General features: G+C 38.3%; 1 protein-coding gene across 11 annotated transcripts in view; it reads left to right on the top strand.

Moving 5' to 3' along the window:
- DOCK3 (dedicator of cytokinesis 3) overlaps positions 1–22189 on the top strand; it is a 292500-nt gene that overhangs the window by 214077 nt on the left and 56234 nt on the right. For 9 of the 11 annotated variants that reach the window (XM_077325925.1, XM_077325933.1, XM_077325923.1 and 6 more), the window contains 9 exons: positions 157–242; positions 2029–2055; positions 2177–2272; positions 2903–2963; positions 8929–9022; positions 12126–12274; positions 15043–15129; positions 17238–17342; positions 19636–19777. In XM_077325925.1, coding sequence (XP_077182040.1) covers positions 157–242; positions 2029–2055; positions 2177–2272; positions 2903–2963; positions 8929–9022; positions 12126–12274; positions 15043–15129; positions 17238–17342; positions 19636–19777 — 847 coding nt within the window. The remainder of the gene's footprint in view (positions 1–156; positions 243–2028; positions 2056–2176; positions 2273–2902; positions 2964–8928; positions 9023–12125; positions 12275–15042; positions 15130–17237; positions 17343–19635; positions 19778–22189) is intronic. The other 2 variants (XM_077325924.1, XM_077325927.1) reach the window with 1 other exon arrangement.

Genomic DNA, 22189 nt, shown 5'->3' with positions numbered 1-22189 from the left:
GTGCCCGTTGTATTACAGCACACAACGGGCTTTACTACTAGTGCTTTCATTTAGGGTGGAACATCCTTACCATAAAATATAATTTTCCCAACCTCACTAATGTTTGGGATTTACAAAGATAAATCTGATTTTATGGATTATTTCTCTTTGATTAAGGTGGAAGCAGAGTTGATTGATAAATTGGACAGCTTGGTATCAGAAGGAAAAGGCGATGAGAACTATCGGGAGCTCTTCAGTCTGCTGTAAGCCTTATTCTTAATATTACAGGAAACCTTTTAATAAACACATGCAAAATATTAGCATGGTGATTAAAATCTTTCTCCAAAAAGCACTAAAAAAGAACTCAGGTCACAGCATAAAGTTCATTTCAGAAAGAAAAGTCAGAAAATTGTTGAGTTTTTCAATATGAAAAATACATTAGATTGTACAAGAAATTAGTATTAATACTGTTTATAAGTTGTATACATTGTGTATACTAGCACTTAAGAAGGAAGCCATTATTGTAATAGCTTTTTGGATAGCGGTACAGTGACAAATATACAGAACAATTAGTCCACAGAACAATTCAATCTCCAATGGCTTTCTTCTTTTTTTATAAATGCATTTAAAGATTCTTTTGTCAGCTGTTTTGGGGGAGGGATCCTTTTGATCTCAGTTACTGTTCCATAGTCAGTATTTGAGGGATGTACGACTGAATTTAGCCAATTTAGTAAAATGCCTGATATTTTTTGGACTGGATTTACAATAGCCAAGAGTAGAAAGCCGCCGCCCCCACCACCCCTAACTATTCTTTATTCTAGTATTTCCACTTCTGATAATATTGAAATTGAGAATAGCTGAGGACGCAGCAGGAATGGATAGGGAGAAGAGAGCACACTCCAGATGATTTGCAGAGCTTCTGACCTTTAAACTTTAAAGGGACATTAGTTTCTATAAGAAGACTTGGCCTCTGGATATAATCACCCTAAATTATTAAATTAATTTATGTATGAGAAGATAAAAATTATAATGAAAATAAATTAGTACAGCAATGTTGAAAACTAAATAATTCCCCCCACCCAAAATAAACCCTATACCCCTATAGCCTGGTGAAGATTCTCCTACAAATGCGGTTTTGTCTTTGGACAGCAGGTGAGATGAGTTTAGTGCATTTGAGGAATAAAAATTTAAAAAAAATTAAAAGTAAGTAGCAATATTAAATAGCAAGGTTGAATCTATAGAAAATAAGATTAATGAAAAAAGCCTGAATTAATTTTACAAAGTTTAGGAGAAATGCAGGATCAAAAAATGTGGTTGAGGAACTGGAGAACAAACTTAAGATGTTAGAAACAAAATATACCATCAATGAGGCCATCAGCCAAATAAATGTATCCAAAATTATTGGACTACCTAAACAGGTCAGACGAGAACCACCACGTAATAGTTCTGTTGGTCTGTGACAATAATAAGCAACAACTAGTTCTACCACAAAATGGTTCTTCCCAATCCCAGGCCAGAAAGGTGGGCCAGAAGGATGCCATGACTGAAGATATCTAAAGCTGCTGAGATGCCCAGGAGAATCAATAGAGATGCACTCCCTCTATTAATCTCTTAGAGCAGGGCATCACCAAAGCAACTAAGGCTGGTGATTTAGTATTTAGACCCTGTGAACAAGAGAGGATCAGTGCCCATATTTGTCTTGTATAAGATGCCAGTGCTTGTATACAATCCTTCTCGCATTATATGATAGCTGATGGGCTTCCATGGACCAAAATAGTTGGTGAGAGGTAGATGATGAACCAACAGTTGTCACAGAAAGAAGGCCAATACAAATTTATTTTTTCATAATGGCCAAAATAAGGAAATGTGGGAATGAATTTTGCATATATATGATTACATTGTGTTAAAGAGAAATATGTTTGAATATTTAGGGTTCCATAAAAAGAGTGGAGGCAGACTCTTGTCTGGCATAATGTTCCCTTAGTATGAAGTAGAGATAATGTATCAGATAGTAATCTCCTTGTCTTTACTTCATGCAACATGGATCAGAACTCAGCTCTTTGGGCCATATCCCAGGTAAGATGATGATTGTTTGAGTTTTGTGTGGAAGTATTATAAGTACTAAAATTGCTTCCAGGAATTTCCAGGCATTATAATATTTCTAAGGAATATTTATATACTATTTAATTTCACACAGCCTGCTGGAAAAGATTGAGCAGGAGACTTGGCGGGAGACTGGCATCTCTTTTGTTACATCAGTTACTCGTCTGATGGAACGCCTCCTTGACTACAGGTAACAAGATTGTTGAGCATTTGCAGGTACCTATTGCATAGTTCTTGTGATATATGTGCTAATGAGACACATCTTTTTCCCATTATGTTTATGCAATATTTTATCAATTTTAAAAAAAGCACTACCATTTTAACTTGGGTTCCAGGGCTAGTATCCCGTTGAGTGTTTCTGTTGGTGGAAGGATTTCTGCCTGCACAATAAATCTTCTAATTTTCCCCTTTCTTCTGTACCCCAAAAAGCTGCTTCTGGGGAACAAGAGAACCCCAGGAACAGCATTTCAAAGAACATTTGGGGTTTCAGTAGAAAAGGGAGATGAGAAAGTGATATTCGAGGAAAAATCCATCAGCCTATGGAAACAGTTGGCTGGATTCAAATACATACCAATAATGGTTTTGTGTTAAGTATATTTCTCTTTTTAGGGGTTTATGTCATTGCTTCTCTAATCTGTAGCCTGAGTACTTTATTTAGAACTGCTGCCAATCTAACACCTCTCCCACAGCAAAAATAACAACATTTTGATTTTTGTTTGTGTGCTTATTCTCCTCCCAACCGCATACGTGCTATTTTTATTTCTGAAACATAATTTTGAAATATACATATTCCAACTATTGCCACCCCCTTTTTCCACAGGGACTGTATGAAGGGAGATGAAACAGAGAACAAGAAAATAGGCTGCACTGTTAACCTTATGGTAAGAATAGTGTGTATTTTTCTGTTTGATTTGTGTATATATATTGACCATTCTTAAAGTTCTTTATACAACATTTAGAAGAGAAATTCAGAGAATTTCTGTAGAATTACTAATATTTAGTTTCCCCAAATGGCTTACTTTTATTGTGTTGAATCTAGTGAACGACAAGTTCTACCCTGCTCATGATATTACTAGGAATTTTGTGGGACTTGATGGGGAAAGAAAAAAATCCATAAAAATCTCCCTTCTCTGACAGCAAATGTGTCCTTAGACCAGTGAAAAACAGGCTTTAAAAATAACTCATTTGAAAACATTAGAGTCTTTGAGCTGCTTCTAGGTGTAAGCTCTGATACAGATAAGGCATTGAGCATTCTGCATGTGTTTTCTTCTTGAGGAGAAAAAATAAACAATTCTCATTTTATTCTGAGTGCCACAATATAAGTGGTCAAAATTCTCATTTATTTAATGTATACTTGCTTTTATTGTTATAGAAACATTTGTTAAGATAACACTTATTTGGAAGTGCAAAACAGATTTTTCTGGAATTTTTTCCCTATTTCCTCTTTTCCTGCTGCCTTCAAACTTTCCTAGCACTATTGTTGTTTCCAGTGACTCTTGCCCTCTCATAATGTATCCAAGTGCAATAGACTTGGTTTAGCTTCTAGGGAGCGTTCAGACTTTATTTGACCTAGAACCCACTTACTTGTCTTTTCAGCAGTCAATGCTTTCCTCCAACACTTCATTTCAAATGAATCACTATTCTTCCTATCAGTTTTCTTCATTGTCCAATTTTCACATCCATATAGAAGAAGAAGAATTGGTTCTTATATGCCTCTTTACCCAAAGGAATCTCAAAGAGGCTTACAATCTCCTTCCCTTTCCTCTCCCCACAACAGACACCTTGTGAGGGAGGGAAGGCTGAGAGAGCCCTGATATTACTGTTCAGTCAGAACAGGTTTATCTGTGCTGTGGTGAGCCCAAGGACACTCAAGTGGCTGTATGTGGGGGAGTGCAGAATCAAACCCGGCTCACCGGATTAGAAGTCTGCACTCCTAACCACTCCACCAAGCTGGAGTAATGGGGAGTAATATAGTATAAGTTACCTTGATCTTGGTCATCAGCAACTTATCCTTACATTTACGGACCTTCTCTAGTTCCTTTAATTCTGCCCTTCCCAGTTTCAGTCTCCCGATTTCTTAGTTGCAGTCTCTCTTTAGTTTGATGACTGAGGCAAGGAATGGGAAATCTTTAGCAGTTTCACTTTCTTCACAGCCAATCTTAAGGTTGTATAATTCCTCAGTAGTCTTTACTTCTGGCTTCTTGATGTTCAGCACTATTTTCTGCCAGTAATATGACAACATCTGCAAATCTCAAATTGTCAATGTTTCTTCCTTCAGTTTTAACTTACCTCCATCTAAATCCAGTCCAGCTTTCTTTATTATATATTCTGCATTTAGATTGAACAGATAGGGACATAAAATACGTCCTTATCTATCATTTCCATATTCTAACCTAATAGTAGCCTCTTGTTGAGAGAATAGGTTGTACTTCAGAACAATCAGATGACGTGGGACACCCATTTATTAAAACATTAACTAGAGTTTTTCTTGATCCACATAGTCAAAAGCTTTGCTGTAATTCAGGGGTTCTCAATCTTTGTTGCTCATGGCCCCATTCTGAGCGTCATTTACTTCTGTGGCCTGTATCATAGTTGCTGTTAGCTGGGGAAAAAGCAATCAGCATTGTTTATTGTTCTAAACCAAATAACATACAAACAAAGTATTTGTAGTAGCTAACAATAACAATTTATTCTTTGTGGATATAATTGTGTAATAGCAAACAATATTCTTAAGGGCATAAAACATAACAAACATAAAAATTAGACTAATCGGTACTTTATTCCTAAATAGAAGATGAAATTCTTAAAGACATCAATATATAGTAGCAGCATAAGACCTGTTAAAATATTTTTATAATTGGCACTTGATTCAGTGTGATAGTTAGGACTGATGCAAACTTGCAAGTTTTACCATATCTGGCTGCAGCATTGTTAGTGACAAACTAAGATCACCTCTTTTCACGCTATCAAGGTAGTTACGAAGTTTTTATAGTAAATAAAACCAACAAGATAAGAAGTGGGAAAATCAATAAAGTACAACTTCATTTTCTTCCAGAGCAGTGGATGCTTCCTATCCATTTTATCTGTTTATCCATGAATTATGTTTGCCATGTTTGAATCTAGCTGGAGCTGTTATATCACTTGTTATCTCAATGAGAATTTCTTCTATTGTAATGTCAACATCAACTGCATTTAACCAAATGGATCCATCACCCAATCTGGAGTATTCATCTCATTGAACCAAACTTGTAGATCACTGTACAAATGCTTCAGATGCTCAACACACACAGAAAGATCATTGTCTTGCAAGTTTGATGTCCACCGTGGCTAATGAAGGAAACTGCATGAATGTGCAATATCCAGTATTAATTCAGTATAATTTATTTTCCAGGGAAAGCAATAACGACCTCTTTGCAAGACATAAGATTACAATTTTTTCTTTGTAACTATTGGTTGAACAAATTCAGCTTTTCAAATAGATCTGATAGGCAGAATGCATCATGCTTGGCAGAATCATCTGTTCTCTAAGCTGCTTACCACTCAGAAATAACACAATACTGCCCCAAAGTGCAACAAAGTGAGGAAGACAATGTATCAATAGGCACTCTTCTTTATGTTCTAATCAAAGCTGTCAGAAAAGAAGATATTGAAGTGCATTAGTTTTGATAAGGTTGACAGCATTTATTACAACTCCAAGGGCATTGAATGGGCATCCTCCAATTGTTTTTCTTTTTGCAATCAGATATTCATGGTGGATCAAGCAGTGAATGCAAAAAGCAAACAAACAGAAAAACAGGCACAGTATTTTTTTATATGAGGAATGAATCCACTATATCTGCCTATCATAGAAGCAGTGCCAACAGTTGCACAAGCCAATATATTCTCAAGTGGAATATTGTTTTTGTTGAAATCTCAATTTCTTGAAAAATTGTTTGACCTTTTGTCTGTCATAAGCTTTTTGACAAAAAGCATTTGTTCACAGACCTGATTATCATCCAAAACCTAACATGTAAAGTGGATTCATTAATCTGCAGGACAAACTTTTTCATTTGCAATTGTGCAGCTAGTTGTTTTTCTATGCCATCTGCCATTTGATCAATGCATCTTGATACTGAAGGATTGCTCAAAGGGATGACCTCGGTAACTTCATCTGCACTCTGATTCATGACAGTTAAAATCACAACAGCCACTGCAGGCAGAATCAACGATTCACCAATATTATGTAGCTTTCCAGCTTTTGCAATTAACTTGGAAATCTTAAAGGATGCAAGTAAACTCTTGTCTACTTTGGCTACACTTTTACTGAATGTTTTATTTATCATTGGCCTTGCCTGAATATCAACGCACAGTTTTTAAAACTAATCTAGTGATTTGTCCTTCTTGTCTCTAAATGTTCATCTTTGTTGTCCTATGCAGTCCCACATGGGACCTGCACATGCACAGGCCAACCACCAGAAGATTTTAAGCTAGCATAATAGGAGAAGTCCCTCCTACCTGAAGGTGTTGGAGCTGTTTCCCTCCTAACAGTCACATGCTCCAGTGAGGGGTTTCACATACTCCCTCAGTTCTTCTTTTGATGAGAAGAACATGTGCAAGCCAACTGCCCTGTTGAAAAGAAAAAAGAAAGCATGTTTAAAAATATACCTCAATCATGATGACAAAAACTGATGAGCACCAGGTATGTCTCATCTGTTTGGGGGAAGGACATAACATTGTGGCATGTTCCATCTGCCAATGATTCACCTCAAAAGCCAGGGCTGACAAAGTCTCATGGCTAAAAGCTGCACTTTGGGGGGGAAAATCCCTTTCCATTTACGTGGCCTGAATCTGTACGGAGGTTTTATTACAATCCCAGGTCAATTAAATACCTGCTGTCTACACTGAATGCGATTTCCATTTTTATTTTGGGTAGTTTAAATTTCCTATCTGCAACCAATCTGATTGAGCCACTATGATCCTAACTTTCCACCGCAGTATCCAGGAGCGGAGAAAAATTGGTATAATTGATCAAGCCGCTTTAAGGGCTCCCAGTATTAAAGTGCAGAACTGTGTTTTCCTGGAATAACGTCCTCCCTGCTGACATAAAGAAACAGTCTGTCTTCGATTATCTGGGCACCAGTTCTAAGACTGTTTGCAAGATTTTCCTCCCAAGATTCATTTTTAAAAGGTTTAGGGTGACTGTGCTCCAGAATCCACACTTCTCAAAGCAGAGATTTGCCTCATTCTCACTTGGAAAGTAACCTCCACGGAATACCAGAGTTGTGACATGGGGGCAGACAGTGGCCAACCACCTCTGAATTTCTCTTGCCTGATAGCCAGATAATCTTGGTGCCTTCTGGTTATCTTACACACATGACATATGTTAAGTAAATACACACTCTTTGGAGAAGGTCTCTTGTGCTCCATCAGTGAGATTGGCACAATCAGTCCCTTGCTTGGATCTGGCCCAAACAAGGCTGCAAACACCAGAGTGTTGTATTATTTCTGAGTGGTAAGCCACCTGCAAAAACCCAAAACTCAAAGCATAACTCTTGATCCAAATTCTCAGATCCAAAGACTTCAGTTCTGACACCTAAAACATCTATGGTTCCAAAGTATGGCAAGATTCGGAGGGCCTGTTTGGTGCCCCTCATACCATCTCCAGTGTATATCTCTCTCACCAGATCTCCTTCAGTGTGCAAAATATCTCCATCACAGTCAGAACATTAGTCCCACATGGAACCATGGGGCCAGAACCTTGTTGATGAGATCAGCTCTGATCCATCTGGTCAGAACCATCAGAACATATGGTGGAACCAATGCTACATGCCATGGAAGGACCTCATACTTCTGTCTCCTGGTTCAGCCATCTGGCCCCTTATGATGTTGAAGATGATTAAGATGCAATTTCTGTCCCTGATGGTGTCCATCGGGGAGCCAGAACTAGTGTTACCAATTGAGGATCTGTGCTTATACACGTAACTGATGATGTGTGTGGCAAGTAAACTTGACATTAAAGTTACACCCATCAGTGCCAAGCCATGTTCCATGTATTGTTCTTATGTTATTATGTAAACCGCCCTGAGCCCCTGGAGAGGGTGGTATATAAATATAATAAATAAATAAATAAATAAATAAGACAAGATCCTTGGCAAACTGTACCTGGATTCCCTACAATTGATGGTATTGTTGACATGGTTACTTATTTGCGGTCCAACTCTTCTTCAGCTCTGGCCACTTTGAGATTCATAGAAAACATGTATAGTGTGCAACAGGATATGTGCCCCTATTTATTTAACCATCCAGCTCCATCTTCCATCATTGGTGAGGAGATGCAAATCAGATATTGGACTGTGCATATTCTTCCCTAGCTGATGAGGGGGAAAAGATTGACACTATCAGTCACAAAGTATATGCCTCCTCATCTCTGAACCTTTCCATTGCCAGCTATCAAGCCTATTCTTATGGGAGAAACTCACTCCTTACTTGGATCAGCTCCCTGAATATCAAAGGCCTCTGACTAGGATTATACAGACAAAGGCTATTCATCTCTCAAAACAGCAACTGAACACCAGCAAACACCCAGAAGATGCCTCTATAGGAGGAGCCCAAATTCCAAACCAAAACTGGGTCAGAACCAACCCCAGGGTTCAAAGGGTTATAAACCTAAGGGTTTATAAAAGGGTATATAAACCCAGGGTTATAAACCTAATTTTTGACAAGCATTACAGAAAAACAGTTAAAAATAAAACCAGAATTAAGAACCCTTTATATTTTAAGTGCATTTGTATAAATCATCAACTTAGATAACTAAAAATATTTTCACCTAGGCAAGTTACTAAATATTCATTGTTTTCTTTTCTACAGAATTTTTATAAATCTGAAATTAACAAAGAGGAGATGTATATCCGCTATATCCACAAGTTGTGTGACATGCATTTGCAGGCTGAAAACTACACAGGTATGTAAAAAATGACACTGCAGGGAAAGGAGACTTGCAAACTTTAAAGATGCATTTAAGAAGATTTCTAAACAAGTAACAAGCTACACAGTTTTATGTGGGTAGGTATGTTGGTCTGAAACAATAGAAAGAAGTTTGAGTCCAGTGGCAGCTTAAGACCAACAAAGATTAATTCTGGGTATGCAGAATTATACTTCATTGGTCTTAAAGGTGGTATCTGATGAACTGTATGTGCACATAAAAGCTTATAACCAGAATTAAATTTGGTGGGTCTCAAAAGTGTCACTGGACTCAAGTTACATAGCTGTTTAAAAAAAAAAAATACAGATCTATTAATCAAGTATTACAGCCCAATGGCATATAGTACCATAGAGTAACATATTATCTAAATGACATCACAGTTTAGGATGCTTGAACTCTTGTGGGTTCAGATTGTTTCATGATCACCACTTGCAAATAAGCCCTCTATTTACCAGCAGTCAGATCAGTGATTGCTGAGCGGTTCATAGGAGTTCATTACACAACAGCATACATGCACTCACTAGGTTTTTACAGATGTCTGTGGTCTCTTACACAGTCGAATGACACTGCTGCAGCACAGGTATAATTATTTTCTCTGCAAACAAGCTTAGTCATGACTTTCTTGCATATGGAGTTTTGCAAAGTTTTCCATAGAGCACAAAATGGATCAAGAGAAGCAATGGAATAGATCATAGCCCATCTAGTTATTTTGTTTATTTCATTTATACCCTGCTTTTCTCACCAGTGGGACCCAAAGCAGCTTCTCTTCTCTCCCATTTTATCCCCACAACAACTCTGGGAATTAAGTTATACTGAGACCTTTTATGAATGCTTCAGTTAATCCTGATATTTGGAGGAGTCAATCCACAAGCATTGGGATCAGTTTTGGCAGGGTTCTTCCGCACGTCTGCCCTCACATGCATTTTTCCAGTAGCAAATCCAGGTTGTTTATTCCATACATGGACTTTATCATTAGTGTCATTTTTGATGGCATCAGAGGATCCACCCTTATATTTTTTTAGAAAGGAAGAGAATTCATTGTTTGGGGGGATGATGACAACTCAGTCATTGAAAAGTGGACTGGAGGTGGGTGGGACAAAGAAAAGGAATATTACACGCTATAAAAAAGCTGACTCAAAATCAGCTTTCAGAAAAAAGATTTGGGTGAAAGTGGTCTCCAAAGAGTGGTAAAACAAACAAAACTGAAGTGAAAGCTAAAGACAGAAAAATGTATGCAGAAATCGGGGGATAAACTGAAACAATATGGGGCCAGAACTAATAAATAACACCCATGCAGAAAAGAGTTGAGAGTGTGTGACTGTTAACTTAAACAACTGAAATCTTATTTGACCCAGAGCCCTTCTTGGAAAATATCATATTCCTAATATCGAAAACCTCCTTTGTATGTAGAAACACCTCTCTTCACCCTCGTGCTTCCTTTTCTGAGGAACAAATCAATAACTCTCCTACAGTAATTTCTACATGACCAACACTACCCTTCACAATATGGAAATCAAAATTCATTTCTAGGCTTAGTGGTTCAGCCTAATGCATGGCATGCCATCATATCTAGAGCCATCAGCATTGAGAAGATTCTGAAGGAGCTTGATATCGAGAGGATTTATATTACGGAGACACTAGATCTAGATAGCAACCTGGTGTTCTTGATTCAGGAAGACCAGTTCATCTGGAGTCCCAGTATTGAGAAGAGCCATGATTCCAACAGAAGTCAACCCTATTGATACGTCAGTATCAATAGGGCAGGCACAGAAAAGCTTGTTGCTGCTTCAGTCTCCTTTGCCTTTTTGTGTTGGGGATGATTGTTAATTGACTCCATAAAACAGCTAATGTGCAGATCATCACTCTGCTTCCAGGATTATTGTCTTTTCCAGTGAGTCTTGTCTTCTGACAATGTGTCCAGAACACAATAGCAACAGTTTGATCATTTTAGTCTTCAGGCTTGATTTGATCTAGAACCTACTTAGTTGCTTTTTGGCCATCCATGGTAGCTGTGAAACTACCTTCAACATCACATTTAAAATGAATCAGCTTCCTGTCAGGTTTATTCACTGTCCAACTTTCATATGAGTTACCTTAATCCTTATCACTGGCAACAGATCCTTAGGAATCTTTGCTGGCTCCTTCATGGCTGCCTTTGCCAGTCTCAATCTATTTCTGAATTCTTAGTTGCTCAGTTTAGGTTGGTGATTGAGCCAAAGAATAGAAAATCTCTAAATCTTAATATATCATAAATTGGAGATGTGTTTGGCACTCCCTTTGTTGATCTTCAGCAGGCAATTAAAGGCAGTTTTATTTAGGACTGGATTTGATTGATTTAGGTTTTATTATTGGCTGTCCTACCTGGAGATGTTAAATTGTGACTGACTTTTTATGAATTTTATCATTGCTGTTTTATAATAATGTTGTATTTATATTGCAAGCTGCCTTGAGTTGTGCGAGGAAGAAAGGGAGTTAATAAATGTTTAAAATAAATGAATTAAAAATAATATAATATAATAAATAAAATTTAAGATCCTAACTTTATGTTTGTTCCATAGGGTGTAGAACTTCTTGCCATACTGAGACAATTTTATTAATTTTTTTAAGGCAAAAAGTTTTATATGCATGTAAAAGAACTGGCCTTTGTTTTAGGAAAGTTCTCCTTACTGTTATTTTCTTCAGCTTCCACATTTTAGCTTATGTTAAACTACTGACTACATTGACACAGAATTTTATCTTCTGAATTTTTCTTGAAATAGCAGCTACATCATTTAACAGTAGTAACTTAGGTATACTTATTATGCCCATTTTCTTTTGATAGCATTATTGGCTAAGGGAACTTTGACTCTCAAAAATTTTGTTGGTCTCTAAACTCTAATCTCTATACTCAAATCTAGCTATTATAATTAATATTTTCCAGTATTTAATAGCTGTATGTGTGCATGAAATCAGGTTCATTGCAATAACTACAGCAATTGTTTTCTCTTCCTCAAACCTTAGAGATTGTGTGTACCTGTTTAAGCTGTTTAAACTTACAGAAACTTTTTGTTCAGTGTTCACAGCTTTCTCTTCCTTTCAACAGAAGCTGCTTTTACATTGTTGTTGTATTGTGAGCTTCTTCAGTGGGAAGATAGGCCTCTTCGGGAGTTCCTGCACTATCCATCCCAGACAGAGTGGCAGCGAAAGGAGAGTCTTTGTCGGAAGATTATTCACTATTTTAATAAAGGGAAGGTATGCAAAAAAGATCAATATTATGACACAGAACAGGCTTTCTCAACCAGGATTTCTTGGTGGCCCTGGGGTTTCTTGATGGCCCTGGAAGGGTTTCCTGAATGGGTGGGAGTTAATTAATTTAAATATTTTTTAAAGGTGTTAAATATTTGTTGGCTGATATGACCATGTATGGTCATGTTGACCCGCCTCCCCTCCCAAGATGGCCAATGATGGGCTTGGAGGAGGTGAGAAGGGGAGAGGCCCCAGGGGGATACATACACAGCTATGCTTCCCAACCATATTCTGCATGATCACGTCACTTCTGGGGTTTCTGTCAAAGCCTGAAGTATGTTTCAGGGGTTTTTCAACATTTAAAAAGTTGAGAAAGGCTGGCATAGAATCACAGAATCATAGACTAAATTTAGGCTCTAGTACTAGTATCACAGGGAAAGTTAATAAAGCTAGGGAAGGGTGAAGGCAGTAGGAAAAGAGCCAGTAAGGGAACAGCAGCATACAAAAATAAAATAATAATAATTACCCAACATGAGATGGAGTGACTAAATGAAGGAAACCACAGTCTTCAGGTTGCAGGACCTGACAAGACTGTTAATGTTAAGCCTGTTCTGGACATCATTAATTCACAGAGCTGCCATATGTCAGAAGTGCCTTGACATATCACACATACCCACATCTTTTTAATTAGAAGAAGAAGAAGAAGAAGAAGAAGAAGAAGAAGAAGAAGAAGAAGAAGAAGAAGAAGAGTTGGTTCTTATATGCCGCTTTTCCCTACCTGAAGGAGGCTCAAAGCGGCTTACAGTCACCTTCCCATTCCTCTCCCCACAACAGACACCCTGTGAGGTGGGTGAGGCTGAGAGAGCCCTGATATCACTGCTCGGCCACTGCTGTGGCGAGCCCAAGGTCACCCAGCTGGATGTATGTGGAGGAGCACAGAATCGAACCTGGTATGCCAGATTAGAAGTCCGCACTCCTAACCACTACACCAAACTGGCTCTCAGCAATTAGCTTTGCTGTTGCCTAAAAACAGAACTAGATATTACAAAAGGTGTGTAGCTGCCACTGAAAACATCACCACTGCATCTTGTTATTCCTCTGTTCTCAGTTAATACAAAATGTGTGATTCCATCCCAGTGAGTTTCCTCATTCCCATAACAGCCAACAAAATTGAGAGAGCAGGAGAGAGCACAGGAAACTTTAGAGCATAAATCTATGAGCCCACTATGGACAGAAAGGCTAGAACCAGTACTTTGGACATGATGCTGCAGTCATGATAAATCATCTTTTCATAAATCTTCCAGTTACTCCTTCCTACACCATTCCTACCAAGCTCTATACAAACAATGAAAGGCACAACTGAAGAATGGTAATTCCATCAATATGAATCCTGTCAGATCCTCACACATTCAAACTGCTCTGAAATTCCCCAGCCAAGTAAATGCAAAGATCATGTAAAACAGCTGGGCACCATTCCAATTAGTAACCATATCCTATTATTACCAGCAGCTGAATAGTACACATGCAAGTCAGGAAAGTTATCTGGGTCAATGGTCATCTAAGAAGGAATGAGCTTGGGGTAGTTTTTTCTTTCACTGCAGGATCCTATTAAATATCTTCAGCAGAGCTGACGACCATGACCCTTGCCAATGATTCCGTTGAAGTGTCAACTTACTAAGGAATAACTGTGATCTAGAGCCATGAATTTTATAAATATGGTTTCTAAGGATATATCAGTCTCCATCTTGTCTTGTAGAAACAGTTCTGTCATGACTGAAGGAATCTATTTTCCTTGGGATGAGGCCATGGGTCAGTGGCAGAGCACTTTTTTTTTATGCAGAAAGGCCCTAGGCCTAATCACAGTCGTTTCCAGTTAAAAGGAGCTGTGGTGGCAGCCAGTACTGAGAAAGACCTGTCTGAGGCCTGCCCTTGGTGACTACTCAGTTATCTAATTCAGTATATGGTAGCTCCAGAAATTAGGGTTTCCTAGACATCCATCCTGCTTTGCCAATTTTTTGGAGCCTCCTTTCTGGTACATGGGTATTCCCACCACAAAATGAAAGATAAACTCAAAGGGAAAATCAGAGCACTAGAAGGTTTTATTTATGTTTAATTGCAATTTTAATAGTACACATGTATATATATTTTGTGTGATGTGTGATGTGAGCTGCCCTGAGGGAGGGGTTGTCTATAACCCAATACAGAAATAAATAAACAAAATAATATGGTCTAATTGCTATCTTCTTGGACATTTTCTTTCTTTATTTAATTGTTCAGCAATTTGGGGTCCAAGTACTAGACATGATTAATGATACTGCTGGGTCCTGGATTATTAACATTTTTTCTCTGTAGATTTATGTACAGTGTAGAAACTGCAAATATATTTTGAAAATGTTTCAGAATATTCTCATTGCTGCTAAGAAGGCCATAACATACCACTGATGTGGTGTAGTGGTTAAGAGTGGTGACTTCTAATCTGGTGAGCCAGGTTTGATTCCCCAGTTCTCTACATGCAGACAGCTGGGTGATCTTGGGCTTGTCAGAGTCCTGATAGTGCTGCTCTCACAGAGCAGTCTCTCAGAGCTCTCTCAAGAGCTCTCTCAACCTCAGCTACTTCACAGGGTGTTTGTTATGGGGAGAGGAGTATGGTCTATGGAGAAGGGTATGATCTTATCTGTTCATCCTTTGAGATCACATGGTTATAACTAATATAATGTGCATCTTAACTTTGGTATGTTTAAAAATCCCACCTGTTCTGGATCTTTGTTTTTCAGAGCTGGGAATTTGGAATCCCATTGTGCAGAGAGTTGGCCATTCAGTATGAAAGTTTATATGATTACCAGAGCCTCAGCTGGATTCGGGTATGTGCAATGAGCCTGTTTGTGTCTTTGTTTTACAACGCATATTCAGTCACATGTGGTACCTTAGAAATGTGAAATGTACTTATTCTTTCTTGATAAATAAATGAGCAATTATTTGCATGTTTACTCCATGATTATAAGCAGAATCCATATTGCAATCATAGGGGTAAGGATCAAGCACTTCAAGATTCATTGTTTCTCTTCACATACTGCAAACTATTCCACTATTCTGTCTTCTGTAGACAATGAGGTCAGTCTTTTGGCCCTATTCTCTGAAAGGAAAGAGCTCTTAAAGGCACAGTTCACACATTACAATGTTCTTCTGCTCACCACAAGGACTTTGTATCATAAATGCATAAGGATTTCTGTGCCTTTCAGGCCATATTCCAATAGTAACTGCCTCATGCATGAAGAAGCAGCTTCAGACTTTCCTCTGTACTATTTTCACAAACTAAAATGGCTTCAAGGGGATGTTATTTGTTCTATTTGGAAACGTATATGTAATGATTGTTCAGACCCAAGATCTTCCCCATCTCTCTTGGGGGAGGGGCTGACTATCTCCCATTAATTAGATTATTCAATTCAGTGCTATCCATGGGATAGAAAAAAGGGTGCAATTTAAAATTATCCTTATGTGTTATGGTGTGCACTTGAAGAGACCTATGATCAGGCGTAGATCATGTGGCATATAGTCTACACTTTTGCTTATCTGTCTTGTTCATTGACCTCTCTACCTTCCTGTATACAGTCCCCAATAACACTTTATTTTTTGCATTTCCCTGGTGTTTCATTTAGAACTTTTTAGTATGCAGCAGTTCCAACAGTAGAATGGGGGCATTGGGGGTTCTAATCTATGCCTTCTTCATTTACTAAGTTGATGCCCTGGACAGGATTCCCTACCAGGGATTGTCTCTCAATCCTCATGTTGTACATGATCAGTGTCCTCACACAACCCATCCTTGTGGGTCAGTAGATGGTATCACACTCAATCCTGAATGCTTGGCTGTTCAATACCACTTTATGTATCATGGCTTTCTTCAAAAGAGTGCTGGGTTTTTTCTTTGCCAAGTTCCTGCATGTGTCTCAGTTGTGACACTTGTAGAGCACTCCCTGTTCCATTATAAGATAGTTGTGGGTGAGGGTCAATATGTGATGCTAAATAACTGTTGAGAAGGCAGCCCTTTGTGGTCTCTTCCTTTGATAGATTCATATCCACTTCCTTCACTCTGTGAGCTTACTAGTCTCGTAATATGAGACTGCACAGAAACCAGAAAGATAAAAACGGGGTTGAACTTACATGTAACAGTTATTCATCAAGTGGACTTCTATGCAGGCATGTATCCATCCTTCCTGCTACACTGTGAGCTCTCTGAAACCTTAGTTTTTTGGGTTACCCAGTGGTGGCATGAAGAGAACTGAAGAAGTAGCATCCCTCCTCCTAGTCATGTGATTGTTTTGGTAAGAAAGTGCCAGGAGGAGCTAGGGCTTTCCTAGTCTACTAGAAAACTTTGAAAATCTTTTTCTGCAACTGGCCTGCACACACACAGATTATGTGTGTGCCTGCACAGAATACCACTCAATCAAAAATGATTACACGTAATGCAGTCCTGTTTTCTGTATGCTGATTGATTGCTGGATCCAACTCTGTTTATTTGTTGTATTTTACCTTACAAGAAGTTTCAATTATTTAAATAAAAAGTACTTGCATACCATGTCCTCCTAGCAGTAGCAGGGTGCCCCATTTTCTAGGAACTTAGTAGGATCTTTGTCCAGTTTCTGTTAAATTTCTTAACACAATAGGAAATTATTTGGTGATGAATAGCAGGTGGCTTTTCCTCTCATACCATTCTCCTCTCTCTTAGGAGTAGCACGTGGGGGGCACTTTGAGTTACAGAAGTGGGGAGAAGGTAGACAATTTTTACATTAGTGATGGAAGTGCTGTCTGTCAAGGGTGATCTTCACTAGATCCAATCTCATTTTTGAAATTATATCATGGTTGGCACTATATAAAGGCAAAGTTTTATTTTTCAGGCCTTAAGTTCTACAGAGGTCTTCCATTATAACATTATAACAGTATTTGAGCCCATTGTTTTTCTTTCCATCTTCAGAAAATGGAAGCTACCTATTTTGATAACATAATGGAACAGCAGCGGTTGGAACCAGAATTTTTCAGAGTCGGTTTTTATGGAAGGAAATTTCCCTTCTTTCTTCGGGTAAGCTATTCAGAGTAAGAATTAATGCATGAATTACTATGATGGTTTACAATGAAGGGGGTTGGGTTATTTTTTTGAGAGTTTTTCTGTTCATTTTGGTGACAAAATAAGTGCTAATTTAGAAAGAATACTACTGCTGAATACAAAGTAAAATATTTTCCACAGGACTTGTTAATTATTTAATATTAATGCTATTTTGTAACTGTTAGGGCAGGAGGGTGAAGTCATGTTGACCTCTTTGAGGTACACAAAGATGCTCAAGAGGTTGTTGGGGAAAATGTTTCACTGCATTGTCACTTGTGGCTCTAGAAGACTATATAATGCCAGAATTCATCTATTATACATATTTAATGAATAAATAAACATTTTATTTGTATAACAACCTTGTTGGCTCAGGGTAGTTACCAACATAATAAATAATAAAACAATGGTACATAAGTAATAAAACAATGAAAATAATTTAAACCATTAACATAAAAATGGTGCATATTCTTTCTCTATAATAAAACTTGTCTTGGAGCAGCTGGCATTTACCTGTAAAACATCTTGAGAGGTGCTGTGGGATGAAACATAGCTTATCTGTTGATACTCCTCTTAGAAAGACAGTGGCAAAGCTGGGTTGTTGATGTGTGCATAGGAAAGTGTGGATCTTTCATTACTGGCATTTTTCCTGCCAAACTCCACAGCTACCTTTTACCATTCACACCCAAGGGCTTTTTAGTATTATAGCAGTCCATTGCAGCAATGTACTAGTTCCTAGCTTTGCATTTCAGCATGTGTTTCTAGACCTTTTTGTTGTAGTGCTATATAATATTTTCCACCTGACAACTGCACACAAGTGCTAGAGAATTGGGAAGGGGGGCAATGAAAGCTGGAAACTAGGAGATTGTAGCAGTTGATCACCATTTTATAGTGCTATAGCAATCTGGTGAAACTCAAGGGTTTGGTTGTTTTTTAAAACCTTTAGTGTCAGGGTTGAAAGTATAGCTACAGAGGCCAGGGCCAGGGTAAATTCAGGGAAACATGTGGAAGCTTTGTTCCTGCTGCAATGTTTGGCAACAGCACCAGCAGTAGAAATTCCAGGAAATTATCTTTGTGCAGAAAACCCCATTATTATACCAGCATTTTCTACAATTGACCAGAATTGAAACATAATAATTTATGTACATAATTTATGGTCTGCCTTTCTGACAGGGTCTCAAGGTAGATTATACAAAGGGAGTCTGACTAGTCAGCAAAATGGGACATGCAATAATCAATACATTTGAATTTTAAAAGTCTGGAGCCATCAGAAAGAACTGAAGCGCTGCATAAGTATTAACATCATACATTAAACAGTACAGAAATGACTTACAATAAGCTTTACGCAGAAGTAGAGGCCACAGTCTCAATCATTTATCCAAATAAATTTGTGAACTGTTTTGTACAGTGCAACCCTATCACCTGTACAGAAAAGCCCTCTTGAATACTTCAGTTTTGCATAGTTTATAAACTCTGGGAGACTGGGAGCTTTCCTGACTTCCTTGGACAGACCATTCCACAAGGTGGGAGTCATACTAGGCAGTTGTTGATTTTGCAGAAGCCGTTACTGATGTGAGCGAAGATGTCATGGCAGAGTATGAAGAGAAAAGTATTCTTGCAAATAAGAGGGGACAAAACCATAAAGGGCTTTGTATGTGATAACCAATACCTCAAAATGAGCTCAGTAACAAACAGACAGCCAATGAAGCATCTGCAGAATGAGAATAATATGCATGTTTTGTCTGGCTCCTGCTAATATTCAAGCTATGGCCTTCTGGATCAGCTGGAGTGTCCAAGTACAGTTCCTTTCAGAAGATAAGCAGTAGAAACAGTTATATTGGACTACAGTAGCACCTTAAAAACCAATAAGATTTTTGGGAAATGAGCTTTTGAGAGTCAAAGCTTCCTTCATCATTAACAACATCTGCATCCGTATTTATTCTGTAATGCAGCTTTATTGTAATTTTTCTTATACTGGTAATTAATAAAATTAACCACCACATAAAGCTTCATCCTTCGGCTTTGTTTAATGATCCAGTAAACAGACATTTCTGAGATTGGATTCTTTAACTAAAGTATTTTCCAGGCTGAGAATTTGATGTTGGAGAATCAACAATAGTATTATTTTCTTTGATAGTTGTGAAGAAATTAATAAGTGGGCATTTTAATGATAATCCCCCTAAGGGACATTTATTTTGAGAGGAATTTCTGTCCGTAATGATGAGAAAACACTTCAGGTTCCACACTTTTTTCATCTTTTTTTCCTCTCCAGAACAAAGAGTATGTTTGTCGAGGACATGATTATGAGAGGTTGGAGGCCTTCCAACAAAGGATGCTTAGTGAGTTTCCACAGGCCATTGCAATGCAGCACCCAAATCACCCAGATGACAGCATCCTACAGTGCGATGCCCAGTGTATCCTTTACTGCAGAACTGGTCTAATGTTAATCAGACTGCTGTAAGCCGGAAATGAGCTTATGGTTGAGACATATCAATAAGAATTTGGATCTTTTATATTTCCATATATATATGTATGTAAATGGATAACTCCTTGAAGGAATTCATTGTGCAAATTCCTAACTGCGTATTTCTTCAAACATTAATGTTTTGTTTTATTATTTTTATATTTTGTAAGTTGCCTTGTACAAGTTCCTGGAAATGTGGTATAAACATTATTTAAAATCTAAAAGAAAGAAATAATCAGTGCATTTTAATTTTCTGTAGTCAGACAGTGAGACTTTTCCTGTAACTCTGACAGAAAAATGTATTTGTGTTCCATCATCTTCAGCCTGATCATGCTATATAGACTGCAGGGTACCCACAAGGATAGATCTGCAGAATCTTCTCCATAGACAGTGATGGATGTGAAAGGATGTCAAGGAATGTGGATGCAGAGCTGCCTCTTTTATTAAGGAAAAAGGGAATATCCGCACATAGCGGGTGCACATTGCATTCTGGATCAGCTGGAGTTTGTGTGTGAATATTTCATGCTCAATATTTGTAGCTTTTGTACATTCCATTTCATTTTAATCATGCACTAATGATTAAATTGCTTTATACTGCTATTTACTTACTTGAGACCAAAAACTAAAAAAACAAACAAACAGTAGAGTATGCAAGATAAAATAGTAAACACTGTTAGTAGAAACCAGCCATACAATTGTTGAGAAAACCTTCATGGAGGGGCAATTTTTTCAGAACTTAAAGCAATAGTATAAAACAGAAATTGTCATTAAAATCAACACTATGCAGGCCATGAAAACAAATGGCTACATATAATCAACTGCAGTTATAAGTCTGAGTTAATGAGAGATGTTTTGGCCTGGCACCTAAATGACTGCAGGATAGGTGCCAGGTAGGTCTCATATTGGAGAGCATTCCAAAGGCAAGGTGCAACACTGTAAATGCTAGCAGCTTCACCTGTATGCTTATACAGAGATCAGGGCTTGAGAAGGTGGTCTTAACGAAAGGGCCTGGGTTGAACCCATGTTTCCAGTTAAACAAACCAAACAAAAAAAATGAATCATGTGAAGGTGATTTGGAAGGGAACTTCTGAGATGCTGGAAAGTCCTTGCCAGTCAGAGAAGATGATACTGACCTTCATAGAGTGATGGTCTAATATAGTAACCCTGTTTACATGTTATAGAGAATGTACACACATTATTCTTGTATGGGTATATATCTGTTTTAAGAGCAAGCCAGTGTGTGGTCCCCTTATAAATGAAACCAGGCACTAGGATTTATTTTTATATATTTATTTTTGGATTTTTATTTCCCGCCACTCCTGGAACCGGCTCGTGGTGGGTTACAAATAGTCCATCAGTAAAAAAAAACCCAATAAAACCCCATTAAAATCTCAGAACAGGACATAAAAATTACAGCATTAAATAAGAAAATCTGGTAAATGTGGAGTTTAAATCACATGTTCAGTTGAATGCAACTTGAGAATTATTCAATGTTTGTATAAAGCAAAATTAAGTGTATGCTGTACACAAATTGTACATGCATTAACTTTAATTTGTGAATAGGACTAATATAAGGCTACTTTGTGTGTTCATGTGTCACTGAATATAGTACATTCCTGCATTTACCTTTGTTTCTAGGCTGCCAGGATAATTAACAGCACAATCCTAAAAAGCCAGGCAGATCTGCCCAGGGAGCTGACTGACCCTTACAATAACTCTCAATTATGCCAGTGTAAGGGCCACTTACAAAGGCACAGGATATTAGACTGCCGCACTTCTGAGCTGTACCAGCACAGCTCCAGCACAAAGCCTTGCATATGCACTTACGTGGGCATTTAGAAGGGCATGACCGCATTTAGGTGGCTCTCCAGGCAGTTTCAGCATGGGAACACCACCTTAAACAGGTGTCAGATTGCACCATCCAAAATGGTTATGTAGTCCCTAGGCAGCCATTGTACATGAAAAGTAATTCCCCTTGCACAGCTCCAGCTCCAGCCACATCCACAGGATCCCTAGCAATTCAGGAAACTAATTAAAGGTGCACCCAATTATTACCTACCCCTTGGCTGCCCTCACACACCTCCCAGCACCCAATCATGGCCTCTCTGTCCTACAAATGCTTCTGGAAGGTCACCCAACATTCATGAGGTAGGGCATACAACAGCTTCCTAGTCTGCAGACTTAGAATGAGCGGCAAAGCACCTTGGTGGCAGAAAATGCCCAGGGCAGAAAATGGCGCCACTGGAAAAGCACTTGCTGGGAATATCGAGTGCAAAGTCCACACTTCATGGCTCATGCCTCCCAGTTTTCAACCCAAACATGTTCCTTGTCTCCTCTATCAGGAACCAAAGGGGTGGCTGCA

The sequence above is a fragment of the Paroedura picta genome, chromosome 3, assembly GCF_049243985.1.
Source record: "Paroedura picta isolate Pp20150507F chromosome 3, Ppicta_v3.0, whole genome shotgun sequence".
Classification (NCBI taxonomy): Eukaryota; Metazoa; Chordata; class Lepidosauria; order Squamata; family Gekkonidae; genus Paroedura; species Paroedura picta.
The sequence above is the reverse complement of the archived record's forward strand: the minus strand, read 5'-3'. Positions and strand labels throughout refer to the sequence as shown.